Raw genomic sequence first — 12,346 nt, 5'->3', positions numbered from 1 at the left:
AAAAAATAGGATGGAAATTAACTTGATGAAAAATATAAAATCCAAAGTAAGTTGTAAATATGACTCAGAATTGAGTATTAAAAGTCATAATTGAGATTTAAAAAAGTCAAAACTGAGAGATAAAGTCAGAGTTATGAGAATTAAGTCAAAATTAAGAGACAACTTTTACCTCCTATTGATGCATCATGGGAATATTCAGATTTTTTTTAATCAAGGCTAAGTTTTCATCAATTTTTTTTCTTTAACTGGCAGAAATGCGCTTCCACAGGGTATGATGTTCTGTCTGCTGTAAGGAAAAGCATACAACATAAGTAGAGGTACAACAGGCCACCCATGTGACGAAAGAAAAAAATAAATAACAGAGGAAGAAACCCACACACCACTTTGTGGAGCATCTTTATTATGCCACAAATAAAAGCCAGTAGTTCTGAAAGAGGACCTTGCGAATTTTTTTTTTTTTTAACTCACCAACAATGACATTCTGAAAATGGTGGAAGCTGATTGTGATATTATAGTATGTATAGTTGGCTGAGCTGTCAGAAATGGGAGTGTGGAGGACAAGGCGGGTTTGGAAAGTTGAGGTCAGAAATGCAGGGTACAGTGGTGAAAACTGACGTCGGGACAGAAAGTGGACGGGTTGAGTATGAAGGTTAGCAGAAAAACATTCATTTACCCATCTGGGAAAAGTAAAAACAGATGAAGAGAATGCACAGACAAGCTGCATGACAAAATTGCTTTACACAGTCAAACAAGGGGAATGCACACCAGTTCTGCTGAATATACCACATTTATTACTTTTGAACTGATTAATAGAAAGAGTGGGGGCAAGGCCACTCGCATCACTGTCTTTAGAAAACTGAGGAAGGAGAAAAAAAAAACAAAAACAGAAAGCAGCCCAAAGCAACAATGAATCAACTTGTCCAAGAGAAGGATAAAGAGGGTAAATAAAGTCCAATGAAGACTGTTAACAGAGGGCCTCATTTTTTTTAGACCATAAAATTATACACTCAGCAAGGCTCATTAACTTAACATTTCTTCTGCTTTCAAACTCTTGACCCCCCTCTTCTTTCCTATTCCTCTCCGGAGCCTCCAGACCCGACCTTCCCCACACACTCCGTCCAACACATGCGAAAACAAAATCGAATATCTGAACATCTGCAGTCCTCTCAAACAAAAACATGGCAAGCATGTACGAAACAGATTCTGGAGTGAGCGCAGTTGACACCCGTCTACGATGAAAATCCACTGAGGAGGAAACTCCACTGGGTCCTGGTTGAAGATGTGAGCATCCTCAGAAGACAGGGGGGAGTGAAGGGGGGGATTACAAAGAAAATGAGACAAACTGCCCATTCTTGACTTTGGGACACTATTATAAGCAAACACTACAAATTTCTATTGGATTTGTGTGTTTGTGTGAGAATTACAGACTTGCTTTTGGACCATAAAAACAGAGGATGATCCTTTCATTTAAAAAAAGGAAAAAGCAGCATACAAGGGGGGGAAAAGCATATGTAGTGGAATGGGGTGGGGCAAAAAAAAGATTTCACCTAAGGATGCTATGCATTTAGTTGTAGTCCTATGAATAATCGTTTCCTTTTCTTTTTACTACAAGTTCGAAGTAAGTCTTTAAAGTCGAAAGAAATCAAGAAAGTCTTCATTTAGTTTTTTTTGTCCTTGGTTAATTCTTCACCCCTATTAGAATTTCTTAGAGATCTGGATGTAATGATGTAATGGGGTGGACAGGGCTTTAGGGGGGGCCATTGCAGTCTTTAGACCAAAGCACCAACTGTTACTTGACTCGTCCTTGGCGCTCCTGGAACAAAGTCAAAAAGAAAGCAAGTTACACACAGTAATTGACAGAATATTTATATTTTTAAAAATCACATTTGATCCCTACAACAACTTCAAGTCAGCGGTCACATTAGCCACAAGTAAAGCTATCTGTTCATCAGGGGAAAAAAACATTAGGAGATGATTCAGGCAGAGCAGCCAGAGGACGTTAGATCAAAATCTATGATCTCCATAAAATATGATTCAGTTTCACCAAATCAGTGAACACAGTTATAAAATGGTGTTTTTGTACAGCAATTAGTGAGGCCCGCCCCCAGAAGAGTGATACAGGGGTATCCAGTTTGACATTGGATTAGGCTTGATTGAATTAAAAGGGGACTGTTGGGCCTTGGCAGAGGTTTGCGCTCTACTGAGTGCCACTCTAGTTCTTGATGATTCTTGCCAAACTATAGACCGAATCACCAAGATTAACAGTCACTTTCTGGCTGATTTGCATTGTCATTTTCAGTTGTAACAGAAAGGTTTAATGATGTAGAATAAAACACGATGGTCCAACAGGACGTTTCTACTGTGCCTATTTTAAGAAGTGTGCCGCTTTGCCAGTGTGTTTGATCTCCACCCAATAGCCACATCTCAGTCTGTGGCCTGACGGTGTAAGTGTTGTTAGTAGTGAGATATGAAAGAATCACACAAGTACTTTAGATGAGTGAGTACGTATGAATACACTTAAATAACATTGTGAAACAAGACACTTCAACTGTAGGTAAGCTAGTGTGATGCAGGGGCTTTCTACCTGGATGTTACTGTAAACAAACATTGTGGTGGGTGCTACAAAAGGACAGTTCAGACATAGTAACACATTTCTGTGAAACGATTTCAAGAAGTATCCTTCATGTATCCAAATATCATGTACATTGCTTCTGCATAAGGTGACAGATGACGCAAGTTACCTGAAGCCTGTAATGACTCCTGTTGCTTGGGTTGCTGGGATATGGCTCACTGCCTTGGACCTCCACCTGTCACACAGAGGAGTGAAAACTGAGCATGACCGGAAGAGATAGACACTTCAATTTACCTAGGTCAGGCATTTGTTTAAAATCTGAACAGATTTTCATAAGAGTAGTAAGGTTACTGCATTTACCCACCAGTTCATCAGCAGAAACTTAAATGTGTATTATATAACTTTGCCTACAGACATCACACAGTCATTGGATTTAGGTACAGATGTCTGAAGAGAAATCTGAAAGCTTCTACATTAAAACTAAAGACTATTACTTGAATAAACAGTGAGTGCTCTGGAGAGCTATTTAACCTTTCGTATATTGGCAGTGCTCATCCCTTGCATCTATCACTATGCTGACAATAACATGGACATAAGGTACTTTATATCTCAAGACAGAGTGTCTATATGTTAACAGCTCTCAAGACAAAATTCCACAGGTTTGAAAAACTGCTGGTCAGGCTTATGATTTGGTTCATACATAAGCCCCTAAAATATGACAATCACAGTATTTAAAATATCATAAATTAAAACCTGAAAAGAGCATCAAGTTATACAACTGCAAATAATATATGAATGTTAGTAACAGTACAATTATGGTTGCTACATTCATTTATGTACAGATGTCTTGCTTGCTGTGAAGTTTGCCAAAGCAAGCAGCAGATACAAACCTTAGTTGCTCCGCACAAAATATCCAGTATAAACTTAATATTTTAAAATAGGGATTCTGACCTACACTTGTTTCTAGAGCTACTGTATCCTGGCTTTTAAGCACTCAGTTACCTTTCAGCAGCACAATTTTGTGGCATAAACAAGCTAGGCATCACGTTCCTCAAGCATACATCAAATGTACAAAGATACAGTGGAGTAAACAAAGTAAATATAGAGATCAATCAACACATTTCTTAGCATGATCCAACTAAACTCACAACACACTGGAAGAGAAATGTTTCTATATCCACAGAATAAAAGAAGCTTACCCACGCCCACTAGCAAGTAGGCACATAATAGCAATTTACAAAAGGTTAACGAGCTGCTGTGTTAAGGAAGGTAAGCTAATATTATCATCTCATCATCTTAGCAAACTTTTCCCTTCATTTGTCCCTCTGTTGGGTAAAAGGGTTACAGAATGTGTAATACAGCTGTGCAGGACATCAAAACCCCAGTAGTATTTTTTCCCACAACTATCAGACATGTAAACGAGCATCACTGCATTGTGTGAGCTGTAATATACATTAGCGTGTATATTTTGTTTCTTAAGTTGATGCTACCAGTTCAACAAAAGAATCACAGATTTCACCCAATACCAAAATGTGTTCAAACATAAGAGGCATAAAAAAAATACACTTCACATATCTTCAGGAAGCTGTTCAACCCTGGTAAGAGTTTCAAAATGGAACAGCTAAAGCACGATATAAAATCCATCAATTCAATCTTCAAATGTCTTCATGTAATCCACTGAATATTTCCATTTCATAACATTAGCTTGGAATGAATATCACCGTGGAAAATTATTTCTGGTGTTCATTCTTCTGTGTCTATTATTCTGTTTTAAAGCCGAGCAATACACACGAGTGATAATACACGTAGAACACATAACACCACAGTGAAAACTGAAGAGAAAGAAAAACCACAAAATATGCTCCCATGTACAATCACTGAACTCTGACAACGATCTCAGTCCAACTGTAAATCCTCGAGATGTTCCTGTATTCCTTTAATGTAAAAAGAAAGGCAGAACATGCACACACACATCCAAATGGCTTCATATACACCACCTTTTTCAACATAAGTTGAAGCAGAGCACTTTTCATTCACCCATTTTATCATTCGCTTTATTCGACAGTGACTTTGTTACCTTTTTCACACACTCTTCCTCCTCCTGACGCTTCTCGTAGTGAGAAAAGTCATCGAAGATGGAAGTGGTGTGTTTATATCCAGCGATGATCTTTAGCACCTGCCTGGCCTTGTCCAGTGGTACCTCCTGTGTGTCCCGAGAGTTGGTCACTGGCTTGTTTTCGTTGTTCTCCAGTCGAATGTGCCTTAGCTGACTGTTGGGAACGTCCTTAACAAAGATCCAGCGCACATCAAAACGACCCTTCCACTTGTCCTGTGACCACACGCCAGCAGACGTGTTGTAGTCCACGGGTGAGCGCATCTCTGCCACGCCACAGAAGTGACCGCTCCCATTGACACTGAACAGAAGATAAAGCGGCCCTTTGCCACCCAACGAACGGTAAGCCGCATCGAGCCTCTTGTTGCCATGCTCCGTGCTGCACCAGATGTTATACTTGATGGAGCGGTGGATGTCATCCTCTGAGTAGCTCTTGATGATAAACACCCTGCCCTGCTTGGGATTCCAGTCAAAGTCCTTGGGGTTATAATTGTTGACCATGCGCAACTTCTCTAAGACTGGGTGCGGCTCAGAGGGGACCCCAGGAACCACACCCACCCCAGATGAGGTGGGAGGCGACTGGCCTGTTCCACCCCCGCTGCCATCCCCAAATCCATTGGCCCGGTTCCGGGGAGGGACCCAGCGAGTAGGTTGAGAAGGTTGCTGTTGTTGGCTTGGGGGAGGAGGACCCTGGGAGAGAGGAGGTTGGGGCATTTGAGCCATACCTGGTTGCCCAGGTGGAAGCTGATGTTGCCCCATCTGGGAAACAGGTGGTACCATCTGTCCATTGCTGAGGGGCATTTGTGGGTTCCCCGCAGCAGTAGCTCCGGGCTGTGGTGAAGCCTGGTTGGGGGGCTGCCCATTGCTGGGAATAGGGGGCACCTGCTGAGGGGTGGCAGCTTTAGGCATGGTGCCCTTGTTGTCCCAAGTGCCTATGTCCATGTTGTGTTTAATGGGCGGAGGAGGCAAATTGGCACCGGCCATGCCACCCTTGGTTTTCAGCTTGGGTTGAGGCTTGGCTGGCTTGCTGGCAATATCGGCCCAGGAGGCAGGCTTGGCAGGGGCAATTGAGACAGGAGGCATGCTGGGAGGTCCTACAGATGATACAGGACCAAGGGGACCCCCACCAGGTAAGCCAGAGCCAACCACCTTAGGCGCCATGTCCCCGTTCCCACCTGGAGCAGCACCGCCGATCTTAAGCCCTGCCATGCCCTGGTCGAGGCTGTTCATACCAGGTGCCTTGTTAAGGGGCTCGTTGGCAGCAGGTGCAAACGGGGACTGTCCATCGATCATGGCACCCCCAAGTGAGCTGGGAGCATAGGCATAGCTGCTGCTGTAGCCAGAGCTCTGCGGTGTCCCCGACTGTCCCTGAGAGCTGCTATTGCCCCATGCTGAGAAGTCGATGCCACTGGGGAAGAAGTTGAAACCGTGCTGGCCCAGGAAAGGGTTGCTCCCCAGGGGGCCTGGCTGGCCAAACATAGCGTCCGGGAGGTAGTGGGGCTCCCCATTGCTCAGCTGTCCATAGGAGGCCAGGTAAGGCATAGGAGGGTCCCCACCTGTGGACCATGCTGCCTCATTTAGTGAGTAGGAAAATCCTATGGAGGGGCTGTAGTAGCTGGGCATGTACGAGTCCGACATGGCCGTATAGGCATTGCTCTAAATAGAAAGAGAATCTGTTTTAGTAACAAGATTAAAAGCAACAGATTGTTTTACATGTGTATACCTTTTATTTTGTGCATCCAAAAAGTCACACCAATAAAAAAGATGAGCAAAGATATCCTATTATTATTATTATTGTTATCATCATCATCGTTATACACCAAGGATTCACCCCGCAATAATGAAGCTCTCTTTATATCCCTCCCGCTCTTCTTCAATCTGATCTGTAAATACACAGCACTGAACTGTACAATGAAGAAAAAGTAGCAGTCTCTTTCACATAAGGACAGTGCATTCTTCTAAGCGGAGGGAAATACAGACTCCATTCTTTTCCTCGACAACCCACTTCACAGGCGCTGCGTGTCTGTTACTATACAAGGGGATCTCCATCTACCGCACAGTGGAGAGGGATTAAAAGCCAAGGCCACTCGAAAACTAGATAATCAACAGAAGTCCTCATTCCAGCTGCATATCCTTCAGGTCTTCCTTTACTTGTATTCCTCAGTAATGTTAAAAGCAAGGATGTGCAGACACAAGGAAGTCTGTGTGTACACGTATCTTCTGGTAGGGAACAGTTTTGAGAGATGCTGCAAAAAAGTGACACCAAAACTACATTTCTGTCTTCCAAGGAATCTGTTTTATATTCGTAGAGGGAAGTTTTGAAACCAATCAACAAATTGGTGGAACTTTTGAGCTACTTTGTTCTTAAATATACTTAAAATGAATAATAATAAAAGCAACAATCGAAAGCCCAGGTGGAAGTTGCAACCTTTATCCATGAAATCCCCTTCGATCATCAGAGAGAAATAAAAAGTTTTATGATTAACTGAGAACAACAACTCTTTAGCAGGTACTTCAGTCTGTTGATAATAAAGATGATTCAACTGTAAAGCAGCACCTGTAGGCAAAGACCAGTCAATAGCAGCTTACCTGTCTGGCCTGAGTATTCAGGTAAGGCTCAAACTCATCGTCATTCAAAGTATCCTTTTGGGTCACAGCTCCGTTTTGCACTGAAATAGAAATAGACTGGTGTTATCACGTTTGTGTGACAAAAAGAGATGCGAGTGGTGGGATACATTACATTATCTGGTCCTTTCACATCAGCATCATCATAACTTATTACATAACACGCTCTTCCTGCAATTATTCATGAGTGTAACAGGAAAAGCAATCAAGCTGAGAACGACAAAACATCACATAACAGCTCAAAATGCTTCAGATAACACAGCATGAGCTTGCATACTGAGGTGAAACCAGTGAAGTGTTACATATTAGCACTAAATAACACCCAAGACATTTTGATTCCCTCATCAAAATAGAAATATAGGCTAGCTTATGCCATTAGTTACATTTCCAGAATAGATTTAATGCATGTTCAATACAGGTGGACCAATGCTGGTTTGTCTTCACAAGTTTCGGAGTGCGCTCAGATGTTACTGTGTTAGATGGAGTAGACTCTTTGAGAGCTTTTCAGGACATGGAAAAGTTGAATTAAAACACACAGGTTAGCAAATACATGCTATCTAACAGTACAGCCTGAACAGCATGAAGACGGGGAAAAGCGAGGCCCATTTGGACCCAGGAAAAGCATATCGGAAGACGTGTCATTTTTGGGTTAATTTAGCAAGCAGCTAACGTTAGCACGCTAGCTGTGTGGTTAGCTGCATGCAGTGCGCAGCGTCTTCATGTTAACGAGCGCCAAGAGTCCTTTCAACATGACGGACTTGGCTAACATTAGCCGAGTGGCCAAGCGTGATAGGATGGCACCTGTAGCTTAACACTGCAAAAATGTTTTCCAGTGACCAATATCGAGAGAGACTGGGCGGTCAGAGTGTATTCTCGCACCTGTCAGTGCGATATAAAAGCGTTGCAAGCACAACCAGGAAAAGGATGCTGATGTGTATCAAGTTGCCATTTAACGTTAGCTAGACGAGAGGCAGCTAATGCTAACTGTGGTAACCTTACAAGTGCCATTTCGGGGGTGTGATGGGAACTCAAAGGGGGTTAAGTTAAGGGCCGAGAGCTCTCTTATGAAACGCAAGGCGGTCTTGAGTTTCATTGAAGTGGCAAATTAAGTGCAAGATTATTCACAAGTTACACAGACAGGCCCCACTTGCCAAGCTGCTAAGAGACGACAAGCTATCGCATCCGCGCACGCAAGGTTTTCAAAGCGCACGTAAAAAGATCCGCATTCACTCAACCCAAGTCGACAATGTTAGACAATATTTGCTCTTACCTTTATTAGCTTGGCCTTTCGGTCTCTGGATTGGGTCCAGGTGATTCATGAAGGTTTGATTTATGAGAAGAGAGGAAGGGGAAAAATAGATGAAGAGATATATTTTCAGCAGTCAGTTCCTTTAGCAGGTGGTCAGGCCTACTGCACTACTGAGCCACAGCCGCTGCCTCTGAGCTAAGCTATCCTCGTTAGCCGTCGCGATGCTGAGAAATTTGGCCCTCGTAAATGTTCAGAAAATACCTCTCTTTACCTGTTCAAGAAGGCTGCTGGCTGACATGTCTTTCCCCCCCGGAGCCTGTGTAAATGTATTTACTCCTAAATAAAAGCGGCAGGGTGTAGAATTGGTCTATCTATTGAAGAGTTTCAGCCAAGCGCCCCTATCTCTCTACAGAGCCTGGTTTCTACACAATGGCGGGCTGCAGTTTGCTTGACAGACTCACTCCTCAACATGGCTGGGCGGCCCTCGTCAACCCACGATGGCATTTATTTACAACTGAAAAGCGCCCCCTAGTGGCGCGGAGGAGCCACGTTCAACCCACTACCTGTCACATTAACATCCAGACTGGCACAGCACGGTGTGAAACCTCAAAGTATTTAACATTGAACAGAAAAATAAATTGATATATGACTTTGTAGGCCTGAATGAACTAATAAACTGTGTAATAGCTGCATAACTAATCATCAACAATTAAACGGAGTTAAAAACAGATGCAATTATAGATGCCATTGTGCAGTGATGGAATGTAACTAAGTAGATTTACTCAAGTACTGTATTTAAGTACAATTTTCCTACATTTTACTCCACTACATTGATTTTGATCAGTTACTTTGCAGATTGCACGCTGCATCAGTGCCTGCATCAGGTCAATAGTTGGTTGACCCATAGTATACACAGTATATATATATACAAGTAAATATATGTATAATTTAGTTTTACTTGTATTTTGCTTACATTTTGTGCCATAAAATAACTTTTAATACTAAATATCATATGCTTGCAGACTTTTACTCAAGTACTATTCATATGCGTGTATCAAAGGAACATTTTAACATGATATCTTTACCTTTGCTCAAGTATGACTTGGGTACTTTTTACAACATTGGTCTCGTGTTTAGAGCAGTCAAAAATAACAAATGAAATTACAATATGGTCATTTGAAAGACAATATTAGGCAGCTATGTAAAGCTCGCACTTAAACTGTATTCATCCTCTAATTTAAAACAAAAGAATTGAAGCTAATAATAATGATAATAATCAACCAATTGATAAATGTGTCACAAGAGCAGAGGGCCAAAGGTTTCTCGGCTTTTGTTAAATTTGGCATCTTTAAACAAACCTGTGGTTGGATCACAAAGAAAAATACATATCGCTCAAATGAAACTCAATTGAATTCTCGCTATTTGTTCCAGCTGTAATATGTACACATGCATAGCCATCACTTAACTTTAAAGCGCACAAGCCAAAAACAACACTGTCTAGACTAGAAAATGTAGTAAACTACATAATTAAGGCCTATTCAAGACAGATTAAAACAAATGCTTACTTTGAAAGGAGAACAGAATTCTACTCAATTCAGATATGTTGTTCACACAATGAACATATTAGTGCTTGGGATTGTGATCAGCTCTCTTCTCATGTCTAAATTGAATCTCTATTTATTGCACCAAGATAGGCAGCCTAAATTTATTGACAGGTGTTAAAAAGTTCTTCATGGTTGCAACAAACAATTACTTTCATTGTTGTGGCAGTTGCTGATTTTTTACTCAATTAATCTATTTGTTGCTTGGTCTATAAAATGTCAGAAAATTGTGAAAAATGTTAAAGATAGCCAAAGATAATGTCCTAACATGTATTGTTTTGTCCACAACCCAAAGATATTCAATTTACTGTCAAGTAAAGGAACCTTAAAATATTCACATTTAAGAAACTGGAATACGACAATTTTGACTTAATTCTTTAAAAAATGACTTAAACCGAGTTAATCGATTATCAGAATAGTGGACAGGTAATTTATATTTGACAACTAACTGATTAATTGTTGCAACTCTAATGTTCATCATCGCAAATAACAAGAGTGAGCTGTTTTTCTTGCTTCCTTTTTAAAACCTATATCACCCACGAGCGCTGGATCACAGATTAAAGCTCTCTTACCATGAACTCTCTGAAATATAGAGCATTACATGCCATTTCATGCCCCCACCACAAGGTGGACTCCTTGTCACAGTCATGCATTTGTGATGTAAGCATGGCAGTGAGGTCAGCAGTAGCTTCAGTGTAGTTTGCAGTTGTCACTCATCACCATTCAGGACTAGTTCTCTGTTTTATCTTCCTTTGAATCACACAGGTCTTCTATATGCATAACAGACATCCTGTCATGGTTGTTAGACTGTGGTTTACAGGCTATTCATTTGTGAAGTGCTCTTGTTGGTTTCCATCCAAGCTCAAGCAGTTGTGACACCAATTAGAGGTGTCGCCTCACCAGTCAGCTTTGTGCTGTTATCAGCCTACAGTTAGCCTCATTTTTACCGGGAATATTGGCATAAAGGAGCAAATGTGTGACATGATGTAAATATGTTGATTACATGGTGATGTGGTGTGATGTAACAAAGTCACATAATGAAAGGTGGGACTACTGGCGAGGCGTTTCAGGCACTTCAGGAGCAGTGTTTTGTGTGGGAGAGAGGAGCTCCCGTTTGTAAGACCTTTCAAGACTGTTTTACATGCACAAGAACATATACAGAACACTCAAGGAAAGTAAAGATAATGAAAAAGTAAAATATATATCCTTTAATATATACCAAATGTGTTGTTTAATGTCATAAATGTTTTATTAGCTACAGTCATTCTTTACCTTTAGTACCAGTTTAGTGCTGAAAGTTGACATCATGCAGGGGTTATATGACCCCCTGTTACTGTACTTATAATTTTTCAGGGCCAAGGGTTGGTCAGATGGCATGTGACTAAATGGCACCAAAGAACACACAACACAGAGCCAGGAATAACCCCACCCTGGAGTCACACAAACACACACTCACACATGACCAAACCCTGCAGGGGAGCAGATTACAAAGCTTCTTCAGGGGTACTTCTTTTTAAAATCACGTGCTAAAGCTAAAAGAAAATCCTGGGTGAAACAGGAATAGACACCGGGCAGCCACAGTATGTGTATGAGTGTTTTAATTAGGACACACTGTGCACTGTATACGCGGTGTATGAATAACACAGGCAAATAAGGATAGCGAACCAGTAGCTGTGACAAGACATTTGACTCGTGAAACATGCCTTGGACAGTAGCATGGCATGCGTGTATCATATTCCGCCTTTCAACTCTCAATCATTTTTTGGGTGGTTGACTTTTTTTTTTCCCAGGGGCTTGTTGACTGGTGCGGATTGGACAGGTGGCATAGCATGGAGACGAGCTGGCCATTTACCAGCCAATAAAAATAGCTGTGGTCTCCATGATGTCACCGGTGAGTAAATCATAGCTCCTGACTGTAGAGGGAGAAATAAAATGAGAGAAAGAAAAGAGGAACACAGTTTCATGTTTTTCCTTACCTGTCTGCATGTAAACTCATTTCACACTAAGCTGCTTTTTTTCTCTTCAGTTTTCTGCACGTCTTTCTTTGCATGTGTTCCCCTGTTTTCTTACATCTGCATATTCAGAGGTATGTAAATCTATATAACCGGCAAGACGTTAAAAGACCAGACAAGGAAATACCATGTATCTCAGGCCAAACTTCCTTCTTCAGTCAGTCACACTAGGCT

The 12,346-nt window shown here is 41.5% G+C and overlaps 1 protein-coding gene across 1 annotated transcript; it reads right to left on the bottom strand.

Moving 5' to 3' along the window:
- Nucleotides 1-768: 768 nt before the first annotated feature.
- Nucleotides 769-9,018, bottom strand: ythdf2 (YTH N6-methyladenosine RNA binding protein F2). Its single transcript, XM_073483376.1, has 6 exons — nucleotides 8,831-9,018; nucleotides 8,581-8,605; nucleotides 7,275-7,354; nucleotides 4,650-6,341; nucleotides 2,742-2,807; nucleotides 769-1,813 (listed from the first exon to the last, which is right to left on the bottom strand). The coding sequence occupies exons 1-6, from the start codon at nucleotides 8,855-8,857 to the stop codon at nucleotides 1,790-1,792; spliced, it is 1,914 nt and encodes a 637-aa protein (XP_073339477.1). The 5' UTR covers nucleotides 8,858-9,018; the 3' UTR covers nucleotides 769-1,789.
- Nucleotides 9,019-12,346: the final 3,328 nt, after the last annotated feature.

This window comes from Pagrus major, chromosome 16 (assembly GCF_040436345.1).
Source record: "Pagrus major chromosome 16, Pma_NU_1.0".
Taxonomy (NCBI): domain Eukaryota; kingdom Metazoa; phylum Chordata; class Actinopteri; order Spariformes; family Sparidae; genus Pagrus; species Pagrus major.
This window is presented reverse-complemented; position numbering and strand designations above follow the sequence as displayed.

Excerpts from the sequence above, each read along its gene's own strand:
- ythdf2 (XM_073483376.1), bottom strand. The coding sequence starts at position 8,857 with ATGTCAGCCAGCAGCCTTCTTGAACAG. Across the intron at positions 7,355-8,580 it reads GAAAGGCCAAGCTAATAAAG|TGCAAAACGGAGCTGTGACC; the intron begins GTAAGAGCAAAT and ends TTTCTATTTCAG. Across the intron at positions 1,814-2,741 it reads GGAGTCATTACAGGCTTCAG|GAGCGCCAAGGACGAGTCAA; the intron begins GTAACTTGCGTC and ends ACTTTGTTCCAG.